This window comes from Ctenopharyngodon idella, chromosome 8, assembly GCF_019924925.1.
Source record: "Ctenopharyngodon idella isolate HZGC_01 chromosome 8, HZGC01, whole genome shotgun sequence".
Taxonomy (NCBI): domain Eukaryota; kingdom Metazoa; phylum Chordata; class Actinopteri; order Cypriniformes; family Xenocyprididae; genus Ctenopharyngodon; species Ctenopharyngodon idella.
Genome location: NC_067227.1, coordinates 5314122 through 5330237, shown reverse-complemented (window position 1 = coordinate 5330237; position 16116 = coordinate 5314122). Strand labels below are relative to the sequence as shown.

General features: G+C 35.8%; 1 protein-coding gene across 1 annotated transcript in view; it reads right to left on the bottom strand.

The window, feature by feature from the left end:
* Positions 1 to 14532, bottom strand: part of plch2a (phospholipase C, eta 2a) — a 37430-nt gene extending 22898 nt beyond the window's left edge. The window contains exons 1-5 of the mRNA XM_051903466.1: positions 13920 to 14532; positions 7390 to 7560; positions 4905 to 4998; positions 2650 to 2853; positions 2296 to 2416 (exon numbers count right to left, since the gene is read on the bottom strand). Coding sequence (XP_051759426.1) covers positions 2296 to 2416; positions 2650 to 2853; positions 4905 to 4998; positions 7390 to 7560; positions 13920 to 13928 — 599 coding nt within the window. The 5' untranslated portion in view covers positions 13929 to 14532. The remainder of the gene's footprint in view (positions 1 to 2295; positions 2417 to 2649; positions 2854 to 4904; positions 4999 to 7389; positions 7561 to 13919) is intronic.
* Between the last annotated feature and the right edge of the window lie 1584 nt (positions 14533 to 16116).

Sequence of the window (16116 nt, the reverse complement as noted above, 5' to 3'; positions counted from 1 at the left end):
GACATGTTCATGTGGACACACACGTTCACACAGTCCCTGGATTCTCTGCTCAACAGTGCTTCAGGCTCAGAGAATGCGATATATTACAAAAACACTGTGACTGTGGGCTAGCATTGACTGTCCTTCACTGCCAGCTGTCAGGCACATAAACCTTCAGGACTGAAACTTCAGAGTAATAGTTGTTCTCTCATATTGCTGCTAAAATACCACAGAAAAGCAAGGGAAAAAAGAAAAAAAAAAACTTTGCAGTATATGCTATGATTTATGATTCCCTATACTATCATAATATCCAATGATATAGATTGATGTGAAAATTATATCTTGAAAACATGGTGGTCAAAGCTTAATATAAAGCCATGTATAACAGATGTATGCTTAAATTTTATATACATATATATATATATATATGTACACTATATTGCCAAAAGTATTGGGACACCCCTCCAAATCATCGAATTCAGGCGTTCCAATCACTTCCATGGCCACAGGTGTATAAAATCAAGAACCTAGGCATGCAGACTGCTTCTACAAACATTTGTGAAAGAATGGGTCGCTCTCAGGAGCTCGGTGAATTTAAGCGTGTTACCGTGATAGGTTGGCACCTGTGTAATAAGTCCATATTGACATTTCCTCACTACTAAATATTCCACGGTCAACTGTTAGTGATATCATAACAAAGTGGAAGCAATTGGGAACAACAGCAACTCATCCACGAAGTGGTAGGCCACGTAAAATCACAGAGTGGGGTCAGCGCATGCTGAGGCGCACAGTGCGCAGAAGTTGCCAACTTTCTGCAGAGTCAATAGCTACAGACCTCCAAACTTCGTGTGGCCTTCAGATTAGCTCAAGAACAGTGTGTAGAGAGCTTCATGGAATGGGTTTCCATGGCCGAGCAGCTGCTTCCAAGCCTTACATCACCAAGTGCAAGTGTAAAGCACGCCGCCACTGGACTCTAGAGCAGTGGAGACGTGTTCTCTGGAGTGACGAATCACGCTTCTCTGTCTGGCAATCTTATGGACGAGTCTGGGTTTAGTGGTTGCCAGGGGAACGGTACTTCCCTGATTGCATTGTGCAAAGTGTAAAGTTTGGTGGAGGGGGGATTATGGTGTGAGGTTGTTTTTCAGGGGTTGGGCTTGGCCCCTTAGTTCCAGTGAAAGGAACTCTTAATGCTTCAGCATACCAAGACATTTTGGACATTTCATGCTCCTAACTTTGTGGGAACAGTTTGGGGATGGCCCCTTCCTGTTCCAACATGACTGTGCACCAGTGCACAAAGCAAGGTCCATAAAGACATGGATGAACGAGTTTGGCAGGCATACATTTATCTATCTATATATATATATATATATATATATAGTATTTCAAAATTCACTGATGATAGATAATAATTATCTAAATTAATATACATCTATTATATATGGCTTTATATTAAGCTTTGACCACCATGGTCAAAGCTTAATATAAAGCCATATATAATAGATGTATGCTTAAATTATATATATATATATATATATATATATATATATAGTATTTCAAAATTCACTGATAATAGATAATAAATTGATCGTAAAAAAATGAAATTTTAGTATTTTAGCAGCTTCTTATGATTTAACTGTCTTATTATTGTAATTTGTTCACAGATACAGAAATCATTTAATTGTACAACTAAAGAATATACAGATTGACGATATAAACTTGAATTCCATGACTTTTTGTTCGACATGGTCTGAAGAACAATCTGATTAGATTTTTGTGAAAATCGGAGCAACAGTCTAGGAGGAGGTTTTTCGTGAAATTCAAAATGGTGGAAAAAATTTTATGACAGAAAATGATGTCATGGGGTGCATTTGAATTGTCTTGAGCCAAGGAATCAGAGGAAACATTATTGTTTCTAGCCCTTACGGTTCAAAAGTTATTAGCATAAACGTTAGCATAAACACAAATTTGGACAGTTGGTGGCGCTAGAGGGTTTGAGTTAGAGACTCTAAATTTGCTATGGTAACTGTTCAGACTGTCCTCTATCTGTGTGCCAAACTTCATAACTTTCCCGCAAGCGGTTCTGTGGGTTGCCTTAGACTACCATGGCAGAAGAAGCAGTGTTGGTGCTTGGCCCGTAATCATAATAACTTTGTCTGTGTACACTAGAAATTGCATTTTCTCACAAAAAGACTGACTTAAAATAATTATTATGCATACATTTGTTTTGCTCTTCTCAGCTTAAAAAAGTCACAAACACATACCACTACCTATAACCTCCTGAATCAGTTAATATCCAATACATCCAATGTCTCTTACTGGTTTTTGATGAATGCATATTTGTTGATGGTCTCAATAACATCTTTAAAAAGGATTTTGGATGTCAGTGTGTAGCCATGATGTACGATTGGTTCTCCATCCTGTCCATCCCAGCAATCCACTAAAGGATGATAATTAAAAAAACATTTATTAAATGGATTAATTTAAATGAATTAAATAAATGTACATGTAATTTATATTCTCTTTGTATTTATAAAGAAAACTAAAGCATATTTTACAAACCAAACATAGAGCTTTGATTCTCATGAATAGTTTGGATTACAAAATGTGGAAATTGATTCACTTATTTAAGAAGATGCACTAAAAAGCACTAGAAAATCAGGCCGATCTCACCTTCCACACATCTGCAGCCGGCCTGCAGCACCCAGGCGTACATATCCACCCGAGACTGGGACATGAGCTGGTCGCCCATCAGGTAGGTGTTGTGGGAGGAGGCAACGAAATAGTTACTGAGGGGCTGCGTCATGTCCTGGTTTACCTCGTAATGCTCTGGGTTGAAGATGTCCCCAGCAGGACTGCGCATGTAATTTGTAAAACCTGTGGTGTACAGTTAGAAGAGACTGTGAATTCCTGTCATAAACATGTTACATTAGTTGATGCAGTGCAAAGAAAAACTAATGCAATTTAGTCTTGAAAACTAAAAAATCTATTTAAAAACGCCATTTTGTTATTTGTGTCAACTTGATTTTCAAGTGTCAATTTTATTTTCATCACCAGTAATTCGATTCAAAGTGGTTAATAAAAAGAAATGAATTTATCACTGAACAATGGGACAGCAAATAAACTGAAATTTTCAGTGTCAGGAATTTTTTTTACAGTGTGGTTAAAAAAAACTACTACAATAAATCAATTAATAGGTTAAAGCGATAGTTCACCCAAAAATTTGGTCATCAATTACTCACCCTCATGTCGTTTCAAACCCGTAAGACTTTCGTTCATCTTCGAAACACAAATTAAGATATTTTTAATGAAATTGGAGACATTTCTTTCCCTCTATTGACAGTCCATGCATCACATTGGTGCTTCAAAAAGTTCATAAAGAAATTTTAAAATAAATCCATATGAATTGACCATTCACAAAGACCCGCCCCCTTTAGTTACTGTTGCTATGTCTGACAAGCCATGCCGCTCACACCACACATCATGTTCTCACGCAGTTAAAAGGCTTGTGAACCGATCATCTCTTCCTACTAGTTAATTTATAACATCAAATAAACATGAATGAACATCAGAAGGAATGTTGTTTCAACTGAGGAAAGACGCCAGTACACACCATTTTTCAAGTTCAAGTCCACCGACGTTAATCTACTAACTCTCCTTACTGCTTTGTCGGACATAACAGCGGATGGCATTATGATTGGTTTGATCACCTGTCAATCAAACTCCCCACGAAGGGTCAATTGAGCAGTTTAGTCCAAATTTTCTGAAGAGACACGATCGCTTCACATTATGAACAGATTTAATTTAGGCTTTTATTCGCATAAACATTCATCAACGCATGACAACAAACCTCACTAGTTCTTGCGGAAGCTCAAACATGCTGCGTAACACATGAGAATGAACCTCATTGGTTCTCGCTTGTCAAGCAAGGATCTTATGTATGCGTTGAAGCATCAAAGTGGTATGCGTGGACTGTCAATGGAGGGACAGAAATCTCAGATTTTATTAAAAATATCTTCATTTGTGTTTCGGAGACGAAGAAAAGTCTTAGGGGTTTGGAACGACATGAGGGTGAGTAAATGATGACAGAATTTTTATTTTTGGTTGAACTAACCCTTTAAGGTTCAAGGAACCCATTATAAGAATCCCTTGCAATCTATGCACATTTTATAGCTCTACTGTATATTCTAACTATTTAGTACAATTTACTTATTTGCATCTATGTTTATTTCTCCTAAAGAATTAAGTAACATCCAGTTTATACTTTACACATAACTGAAAACTCCTTTAAAGGTCACATTAGCAACATTTCGTGGAGAAAAAGGTCCAGAGTCAATAGTGTAGTGATGCATGAAGCATCGCTCACACAGAAGTCACTTTCAAATCAAGCAGCTTTCTGTTGGTAAACACGGCAAATACATGTGACTAACTTGATGTGAAATGGGAAAATTTTTCACCCTCATGCAAAATTCTCAATGGACCCTTTTCACATTTCCAGGTTTCTCAGAAGCAGAAGTCATCTTAGTTGGATAAACTTCTATAGTAGTGAACAGAAACTACAACAAATATAATTTTTGCGTTCTATGACTTCCAAAATAGGAAAAAAAATATAGAGATTCATTACGTTGGCCAGATAAAAAGAAATATGTAAAATTTGCCATCACTCCCTCAGCCGTTGTATTAGAAATATGAAGCAGCGTTAACCAGTTAACCTAATTTAATGCCAAAGTAATAAAACACAACATTAATTTTTTTTTTAAATGAAAATCTATTAAAAAAAAATAATAATACTAAAAGTAAAGGTGTCATTACAGTCTGCAAAAAGGGACCATTACGATGGAATCCTATTGAAAGGAATGTGACCACACTTTAAATCTCTTAAAAAGTATCCTTTGAGCAATTAAATATTAGAAATAAAATGTTCGTACCGTCAATACCCAGAACACCCAGTGTCTGGTTTTCAGGACAAGGCTCAAACTTGGACACAATTTCGAGGCAGTGCTCTTTTGAGACACTTGTCATCTGAAACACAACCAAACAGTAAAGAAAGATGAACAAGTAAATGATTAAACACTTACAAATGTGAAAAGCATACATTTAAAATAGTTACAGCCATCTAATCAAATCAAAGCTTATTTTTAATTCATATTACGTATGAAATGTGTGATAACACCACAGGGAGCCATCCTCACGCAACTAGCCCATCTCTGCTCTGGAGTCCGATTGTGATGCCTGACAGCTGGTGTTTAAATGGACTGATTAGTCAATGAGATTCCCATCCACGCCAATCAGTGTCAGATATTTCCTCCAGCTAACGCAGTGGAGGATGGTGGGATACTGCCAGCTGTGGATACGGCATCGCAGTAAACTGCGCAGTACATCAATATCTTTGTTGATGATTAGCTGCTAGTGGAACTTAAAGGGATTGGTATACTTTATTCTCAGCTCTATTTTGCTCAGTCCATTAAGAAACTAACGATGCTGTTTGATAAGAGCCACTTTTTTTTCTCCCCCTGCTGGTAACTACTTGAGACAAATGAGAGTGGAGTGTTATCATGAAGAAAAGGTCACTCTGAGTGGTACCATTTGCTTAAGATGCTAATTTCCTCATTCTATATAGTTCATGGTGGGCTTTTTGTATGTTTAATTTCAATTTGACTGCATGTTATTACTTTATAATGCTGTACATGAATGCTTTTAAACTTTTAATGAGATTTTAATGATCGCCTTAAACATTATATCAGCGTTCTGTCAACCACTTACTTGAAACACCACTTGAATCAAACATCGTGTGGATTTTTGATTTGTCATTTGAAGTAATAGGAAAATTTACCACTAGAGTTGATTTTACAAATGAGGTTCCATAGGGTAAAGAACATTAGAACAGAATGAAATATCATTCATAGTTGTTAACATATCAATTCACTTGAGACAAATGTAATATTTTAATTAAATCACAAATCAGTTATCACATACAATCATAAAAAAATGTGAACATACAATAATTTCCTGAATGTTTCTATAAACAGTTTATGAAATGGGAAAATGCATAACACTTCCATGAGCATTTTTATCATCTCTTTACCTTTACAACTTTAAATAAAAAGGAGATGTGGTGTGATGTGAATTTTTAAAAGTACAAATATTCCAAGTAGTCTCTCAATGTTACACATAATGCATGGCTGGTGAGGTCAACTCTTTCCTCATTAACCTAATCAGTGTTTATTTTTTTTAAAAATTAATTTTATAATCAATTGATTCATCATTTGACAGCATGTAGATGCCCATCATTTGCCAAAGTTCCAATTCCAAAAAGAGGTTTGCACACCTCATAAAGATGAGAAACCAGACTCGAATTTAAATATTTATGTGTAAACAAGGTCACTCATTTATGAAATTCAGAGAAATGTATAACCACTGCAAATATACATTTTACTCACGGTTTGGATCATATTACGGTTTTTGAGTCACGGATCAGATCATTTTTTGGATCAGAGCAAAAAAATGTAAAAAAAAAAATGGGTTAATGTAACTTTGCTTTTAATTTATTACATTTAAAGCCCATTTTAAGTACTTTGATACCACAGCAAATATCTAGCTTTTAATAATTAAACATTATTAAAGATAAGTGAACAGTTATTAATAAAAAAAGAACAAATACACACATTACAAGCATAGATAAATACAATATAACACAATTACAAATAAAGTAATGTCTAACAGTAGTATTCAGGTACAGAAATATAATCATCAAATGTAAAATAACACTATAGTGTTCAGTGTATAAATTAAATATAGAGTAATCTTTATTAAAGATATGTTTTGTTATTTGTTTAACATTAAAGATAACAGCAGGTATTTATAGGTTGCTGTCACTTTAAGACCTAATGCATGGATCCAATATAATGATACACACATCCAATTTCTTTCTCAACTGTTTATGTTCATGTAAGACATAACCAATTGTGTTACAAGAATACTTGCAGAGAAAGGTTTTATTACATAATTTTGTGTGTATGTGTTCGTTCAAGCATAAGAAGTGAAAAAGGAATAAATAATAATAAAGGAATAAAGGAATAAATCTAGTGTTTGCGCTCTGAAAAGTGCCTTTCGGCTGTGTGCTTGATCGAGTTCTCTTTCACCTCTTCTTGCACTCAAATGGTTTAAAATAGAGAGAGATTGTTCAAAACTGCGCATACGTTGAACGTTTGTGTGCGCACACGAGTCAAGTGAAGTATACTTTGCAAGGCTGTGCGTTCGACTGTGCAAAAAAATGAAGTATACCCAGGGCTTTAGCATTAGCACATTGTATTTTCATCAAGTTAATTTTCGTCAAATTATGCGCCCGAGTTAAAAAGGAGGACAAGAAACCAACATGCACAACAGATGCTTCACCTGCTAACCATGCCTCACCTTTTGTTCAGTCTCAAGGAAGCGTTTGATGTCATCTGTATCTAGGTAGTCTTTATGGTTGCTGTAGGTGAGCATCAGCAGGTAGAGATCACGCCGCGTCGACATCATCTTATAGAAAGAGCAGAACTCCTCAAATCCCAAAGTGCCTTGGTTGTCATCGGTGTCTGCCTCCTAAAAATTAGAGATGGAGAAATTTGGAGTGAAAGAACATCAAGGTGAAGCAAACTGTTTGCCAAGTAAGTAACATTGTAAAGTTTAGAAGAATGTTCATGCTGCTCTTTTCCATACAACAAAAGCATATGTCCAGGGGCTGTCAAGTTCCGAAAAACAGGTAAAACTACCATAAAGCAAACATAAAAGTAGCCTATATGACTTATGCGTGAAATTCCAAATCTTTTGAAGTCATACGATATGAGGCGTTTAGTGGGAGGAACAGACTGAAGCTTTAGTTCCATACAGCTTTCTCATTTGCTCTTACATATATTCAAATATCAATCCATTTTTTCATGTTAATGATGCCAAACAGCTAGGTTCTTGCGTGCCTTGTAACTGTGGCAGAGGGGAAGATTTTTAGTTAATAACGACTACAATTTTTTTTGTTTCTCACATACAACTATTGTACCACTTCAGAAAACTAAACTATTTTTAAACCCTGGTTGCTCCAGGGGTTTGTACCTGTAATATCTGTTCTGTTTCTGTAATAAGTGTAAAATTCTTTTTGGATTACTTTTTACTTAATGTTAAATTTATTATAAAAAATTCACATGACATATTCTCATGATTTTTTTATAAAACATTTTAGAGTTAGTCTTCTACCTGAAACAAATTATGGTCAGGCTTTCACTCCACTGTGTTTCTAGTCCTCAACAAGGCTTGCCATATTTTTTCTTAAAGACACTTTTTGTAAAATCACTTTCAGTTCTATTACATATTATGCATACTACTTTTTCATATAAGAGATCCTCTTACAGAAATACCACAAATATGCCTAGTCTAAAGGGTTTATGAACCGTAACCGTTATAGTCTGTGTGGCATTTCTTGAGTGAAAATTGAAATATTTAGGTGAATTTCTGTAAAATACTAATGCACAGTTGTGGGTAGGTTTGCTTCCTAAAGCATGACTTCAGTCACTGATCATTGGCTGATGGAGGATAAACCAGCAGCTCTTCAATCAACTGGAGAAATGGCTCATTCAATAACAGCGACCCACTGTCACAATTAAACCCCTGCCATGCTGAGAAGTCAACCCCCATAAAAAAATAACAGCGCCTCCACATCTCTCCTACAGTTCTCAGCCGATAAGAGCCCAAAACTGTTTTCTCAGCTCACTGAATCCCAGGCTCATACGCCAGCGCTGATCCGGAGAGCTGCTGAGTCAAACATACACATAAAGGCTTGCGGTGAGCCGAGGTGTGGAGGATGTAATAAACCCTGAGCTAAGCGCCTGAGAATTGGTGCTTTATGGTGAGAAGCGTGAAAACGGGTCACAAACACTGAAGAGGCCGAGAAGAGCAGCATTCACACACTCCTCTCCGAGGAGCTGACATTACTTCCTTTGAGTACCAGACTGAGATATTTAAATGATGGACCTTACAAATAAATACATTACAGAATTAAAAAGGAAACTTTTTATACAAATGCCATGAAGCTAGAGTGCTGTTGGTGGTTGCCAGGGTATTGCCATATGGTTGCTAATGTATTCTGAGTGATTGCTAGGTTATTTACTGGCCCATGTCAAAAAAGTCCACCCATGTCTTAATGATATTCTGTTCTCTAGATGTAAATCAGTGGCGTAGCATCTGGGCAAGCAGGGTATGGACGTGCAAATGGGCCCGGGCGGATTGGGGGCCAGCCCAGGGGAATGAGGGAATGAACATTTCATTTGTGGCTATGATAAATATATTTTTGTATGCATGTTATGAGCAGTAATTTCTTGTTCCTCTGTAATTTCTAATTTCTTTGTAATTTCTTGTGTGCATTTGTTAATTTTTTCTCCCCGAGGCTGCTGTAGTACTACGCCATCATTTTTTTAAATGACGCTGCACTATGTGCAAAAGCGAGAAGCATCTCGCTGCAGCCTGCGGTGGACATCCAACCCGTCCCACATCCAAGTGTGACGTCACAAGCCATTAGCTGGATTTCTGGTGAAGTGGTTTGTGGGAAAAATTGCGCTTATCCTCATTAACTTTATAGATCGAGAAGACTTAATCCCTTATACCCAATTCTTTATCTTTTACTTATTACCATAGATATACATATCTATCATGTCACGGAATGAATGAACGACTGGTGATCAGGAGGTGAAGTAAACTAACAGACTGCTAAGCTGAACTGAAAGACCCAGCAAAGCAATAAATTAATTGTTTCTGTTTCTCATTATTTGGCTTTGCATTGCAGTTTTTTTTCTTGCTCTAGATGTGATAAACGTTGCGTAAGTTGATGTGTTGAGGAATTTGGCTATTATCATGTAAACTTTTAATTATATTCTGCTGAAATAACCAAAATGACTTGAAAAAAGATTAGTTCATTTTGATAAACGAGATTCAAAGATTCAAAATGATCCGAACTTCCCATCACGGGCGTGGCTTCTGACGTCACACTTGGATGTGGACGGAGTTGGATGTCCACCGCAGACTGCAGCGAGCCCTATACTTGGCAAAAGCTGCATCACAGTGCCAAATTAAAAAAAGAAAACAATGTGTGAGAGGTTAGTGGAGAGATACAACAAAGAGTTGTATCTCTCCAGCCCTTCCACAACAATTGATCGCATTCCATGCAAATCTCTGCTTACAACAGTTCAAGATCTGGCCATTTTTTTTGATTGTTGAGAACTCTGTCACATCTAGCTTCAGCGACATGTGCACCGTTTTAGTTCTCTTTCTTACCATCCCTGTTACTGTTGCTTCAGCAGAGCACTCATTTTCAAAACTGAAGCTAATGAAAAAAATTTTGCAGAACCCCCAAGCTCACACCTTTCTATCAGAACCAGCATTAACTTCTTGACCAATCTGAGCTACAGTAGCTCATCTGTTGGATCAGACCACACGGGCCAGCCTTCGCTCCCCACATGCATCAATGAGCCTTGGCCGCCCATGACCCTGTTGCCACTGTTCCTTCCTTGGACCACTTTTGATAGATACTGACCACTGCAGACCGGGAACACCCCACAAGAGCTGCAGTTTTGGAGATGCTCTGACCCAGTCGTCTAGCCATCACAATTTGGCCCTTGTCAAACTCGCTCAAATCCTTACGCTTGCCCATTTTTCCTGCTTCTAACACATCAACTTTGAGGACAAAATGTTCACTTGCTGCCTAATATATCCCACCCACTAACAGGTGCCGTGATGAAGAGATAATCAGTGTTAATAACTTCAACTGCCAGTGGTCATAATGTTATGCCTTATCAGTGTATATTACATATATATATATATATATATATATATATATATATATATACACACACACACACACACACACACACACACACACACTGACACATTTTATTTTCAGGATTCATTGATGAATAAAAAGTAAAAAAAAAAAGCAGCATTTATTTGAAATTAATTTTTTTGTGTAACAATGTTTTTTTTTACAATGTTTAAAGTTTTTTAATGTCACTTTTGATTAATTTAATGTATCCTTGCTGAATAGTATTATATTCTTTCAAAAAAAAAAAAAAAATCTTACTGGCTTTTGAACAATATATAGTGTATTTAAAAAAATACAAAAATGATTAAAAAACTACAAAACCAAAACATATATATATATATATATATATATAATATATATATTATTTCAAACATATTTGATTTCAGTTTTATAAACAGTTAATAAACAAACAGAAGATTCCAGCACACAGTGTTCTGAGAATCACACAGGTTGTTTATGAGGTTAAGCCAGAGAAATCAGGGCCAAAGACTTCAGGTGACATTACTCTCTGTTGTTGGATAGCAGGGCCAGATTGCCCCCCTGTGGTTTACTGTGTCTTACACTAAAGGCCATCTGTGTCCATTTACAGCAGATGGGGTGGATGCTGATGAAGTGTGAAGCTTAGCGACCTGCAAACAGCTGAGGTGAGGTCTCAATCACATACTCACACACAGTAATCCAGACGGCCTGGAAAAATCCTTTGGAGCCCAGAGAAAACCATACACACCATTAGAAGGCCATGGTGGTGTAGCCCAGAAAAAAAAAAAAAAAACGCAAGAAGGAATGTCGATAATATGTCAAATACTATTTTTTAAGTGTTCTGCAAAAATCTTCAGTGCTGACCAATTATCTGTGTTTTCATATTCAAGTTAGAATAATTCTAGAAATATGGGACCACTGATAATACAAGACCACTGTATCATGCATACAAAATACAAGCTCTGATCTGATTACAGGTGTCAGAATGCATAGGTTGTTAACAGATCGAGGAAACTACTGCAACTTGTTTCTAGGATGATTTGGGGTTTCCGAGGCTGAGTGACTGACTGGGATTTGTTGGTTCATGCCATGAAATCACTGTAACTCCTGTAATATTCAAGTTTTTCATTTGAGACACTTAATACCAGCTAGTACTAAGTAATACAGTGCCAACCTTTGCTTTTAGGGTTATATTAACCTGTAAAACATCATGTTGTAGGATCTAACATTTTTGGCACAGTCAGCAGGATCTAACATTTATGGTGTCTTCTGACGGATCTAGTGAAGAGATTGAATCCAATGGTGTTTTGTAACAATCCAACATGGCATAGCTGAAGGATTCATAAAAGATGACATTCATAACATTTTTGGCAACTTCTGACAGGATCTGGTGAAGAGATTGAATCCAATATTCCTACACTGTAAACTAATGCTCACTAATGTTCAAAATACTTTATATAATATAATACTTTATATAATATTTGTTTTGAGTAGGACAAACTTAAATTGAACAAATTAGTAGAACTTTCTTTTTGTTTTGAGTTCACAGCACTGACTTTTTTTCTTGCACTTTTTTGTGCAAGATTAATGGTAAGGGAGATTTAGTAGTGATTAATGTTTTGTTATGCTAATTTAGAAGAGTTTCTGTTAATGTGGGTTTTTGGAGAGTTACCATCATGGTGACAAGTGGCGCATGTGGTTTGGTTTGAGAGCAGTAAGTTACATGTTTTAAGTTGCTGTACTCATTCAGTAAGTGCTATACCATGCTATTATTAACATGCTAATTTATCATGTTAACCTGTTTAATTAGCAAGTTGGCATTTTCTGAATTTTCTTAGGGTCTACAGTGAAGTAAATAACTCATCTGATTTGCAAAAACTCAAAATAAAAAAGTTAATTAACTAAATATTTTATGTTAATTGCTATCAAAATGTATGAGTTAGCTAACTCAGTACTTTAAGTAAGGAGCAATTAACATGCATGAGTACTGCAAACTCAAAACTTGATAGTTCTGCTTACTTAAAATTGGGAACATCATAACTCAAAAAAATTGATGTAACTGATTACCTCAAATGTTTTGAGTTAGCCCAACTTATTTGGGTTTATAGTGTAGCGTTTTGGAACAATCTAACATTTTTGGCATAGTTGGCAGCATCTATCATTTTTTGGCATCTTCTAATAGGGTCTGGTGAAGAGATTGGATCCAGTATTCCTGGTGTTTTGGAACAATCTATCATTTTTGGCATAGTTGGCAGCATCTAACATTTTTGGCATCTTCTGATGGGATCTGGTGAAAAGATTGGAGTACACTTCTATAATGTACTTAAAGTACTCTATTTTCACGCACTAATTTTGTACTTAATATACTAAAAATTCTTCTTTAGTACTTCTTAAGATAATCTTAAGAACATCTAAGTATACTCAACTGTGCTATTTTGAGACACCATGAATATGAACTAAAACATGCTTTTAACATACTATCTCTGTATTAAAAAAAATGTATTTAGTTACCACTTTTAGTACACTGTGTATGAAAGATGGGTTCAAGTGTACTACAAGTGGTAACTAAATACTGTACATTTTTTTTTAATACAGAGACATTTTAGTTCATATTCATGGTGTCTCAAAATAGCACAGTTAAGAACACTTAGAACACTTACGAAGTACTAAAGAAGCATTTTTTGTATATTAAGTACAAAATTAGTGCACGAAAATAGTGTACCTTTTTCACTTGGGCAGCAGAATCTAACATTTTTGGTGTAGCTGGTAGGATCCTAACAATCTAAAAAGTAGACTGTGGTTGGTCACTTTACATGTCGGTCAGACTAAGTGGGCGACTTCCTGTCTAAGTGGGTGTTTTTGACCAGAATTAGCTACAATGTGACTAGTATTTTTGTCAAGTATAACAAAAGCCATAAAATATATTGACGGTCCAAGCATGTATAATGTAAAGATGCCTTGATGAAAGTAGTCATTTATCAAAGAGCCTGTGGTAACTTTGCAGATGTTGTACCTTTAAAAGTTGATATGGCAATATTTGGCAAGTGGCTACAGCCTTTATCAACCAATGCCAATTTTCTTGAGAGAGCAGCTGATCATAATGGCCTGGTGGTTAGCTTACCTTAAACATCTGTTTGACTTTTTGTCTGGGCAGGTTGACATTGAGCTTGTGCAGGAGCTGTAGGACTTCACTGATGCTGAGGCAGCCGTCTCCATTCTTATCAGCCTCTGCGAAGGTCTGCTTCAGCCATGTAATGGGAAGAGTTAAGAAACATGGAACATAGAATGCATCTACAATCTAACAATCTACTTTTTTTTTTTTTTTTTTTTTTTAAAGAGTAGTGGTCTAGCATGATAAAAAAAAAGGCTATATCTATTCACTGATTCATTTGATTCCCAAAGAAGAAGATCCTGAGCTGCATTAAATGTCTCCCATATAAGGAAGACATAACTTCGGGATGATTCAGATAGCTTGACTCTAGCTAACTTTTTTTTTTTTTTAAGATAGCTTGACGGTAACTATGTCTTCATAATGATAGATTGACAGTAGTAAACTAAAAGGGTAGCTTGATTGTTGCTAACTATGTTTATAAAAAGATAGTTTGGTTGTAGCTAACTACTTTAAAACTACTAAATTATGAGTAACTTGTTAACATAACTAACACGTTCATGTTTCCTAATCTACTAAAAATCTGATTGATAGTAAGGTAGATAGCATAATCTTTATTGAGTTTCTGGGATGGGAGCTCCATTAGAAAGGATATTGGTCACGAGTGCGTTGTCGTTTGGCCAGACTGTCTTCATCACTGATGCCGGCCATAAGGTACTTAAGGCCAGTGATCCAGGTGCGAGCTTCTTCTCCTGTACCTGACACCAGGTCAAGGGACTCCATGTGCTCGCCATAGTAGATGCTGAAGCAGCAGTTAGGATCAAAGCTACCGTCAGAATACCGCTGAAAGATCTCAGACTGCTTCCCCTCACACACCTCCCGAATGGAGTCGATTGAGACTGGGAGGAGAAAAAGACAATAGGGACTGAGTAGTTAAAGAAAGAGATGACATTTATGCTATAATCCTGAGGTGTTCATTAACATTCTACTTTCCTTCAAGCTGCAAAATTCTCAAAGAAACTTCATCATGCAGCAAAATCCTAATGCTATGAATGTGTGTAATGAAATCTCTCAAGAACAGATTATGTAAATGAGAAGAGCAGATGGCTACCTCAAATTAAACGCTTTCCAATGCCAATGTACAACATCTAGAAACACTTAATTCATCAATTTGTGCTCATTTAAACCAGATCCTGTCTGCCAAGAGTAGCCACATCTGCACAGCTATCACATTTCTCAACCCAAAAACAAAGCAATTCAAAAACTACTGGAGTGACATCTGATTCAACACATGCCTGTTGTCTAACGACAATATTTGAAATGTTACACCATACCAAGATGAGATTTTAGAGAAATAAACATAATATATCTGTTTATTACTCTCTAGAATACTTGATTCTGGTCAATCGTGGCTTTTTGTATATTTCATTCAAATATTCTTGTATAATGATGCTAATCTGTGCTAAACTGCAAACTGTCCTATACAAATTGTTAATGCATTTAAGAAAGAAAGATAAACAACAAGAAAGCGCAGTTAAGAAAGATAACAAGAAAGACCCGATGGAATGAACGAACAAACATTTTCTTTCTTGTGTTGACTTATTTAATTTTGAAGCAGCAAGTTGGAGCAACATGTTAAACAGCATTTTGAAATGTAGTCAAAAGCTTTCTTATGGCTACAAGACAAAACCACACTTGTCAGCTTGTGTAATCCATGGTTGACATTACATTTTTCAGTAGTGTTTTAGTAGTTAATTTTTATTTTTTTTAAACAAAATATTAAATGCTGCTGTTCATCACAAGATTTTGTACTTACAGTGTACTTTAAATCTTAAAAGTATATTTAAAAAATGTACTTGCAGATAATATATTACTGAAATAAAAGGAACTTAAAGATGGACTTATTTTGACGTGTTAACTAACATGCTAAAGCACATGTAAAGTATTTTATTTTAATTTTAACTAGTGTGTTATTCAAGGTAACACTTTATTTTATTGTACTTGTTACACGTTACACATACTTAGTATTGTAATAGCAGCCTTAAAATAACACCTTAAAATAAAGCCTTACTTTTAAAGTTAATATATTTTAAAAGTACTAAATTGCAACTTCATCATTACAAACATATTTAAATACATGATATACAAGATTTAATAGAAATGACATTAAAGTATAAATGCTTGTCAGAACATTTAGCAATACACTTTA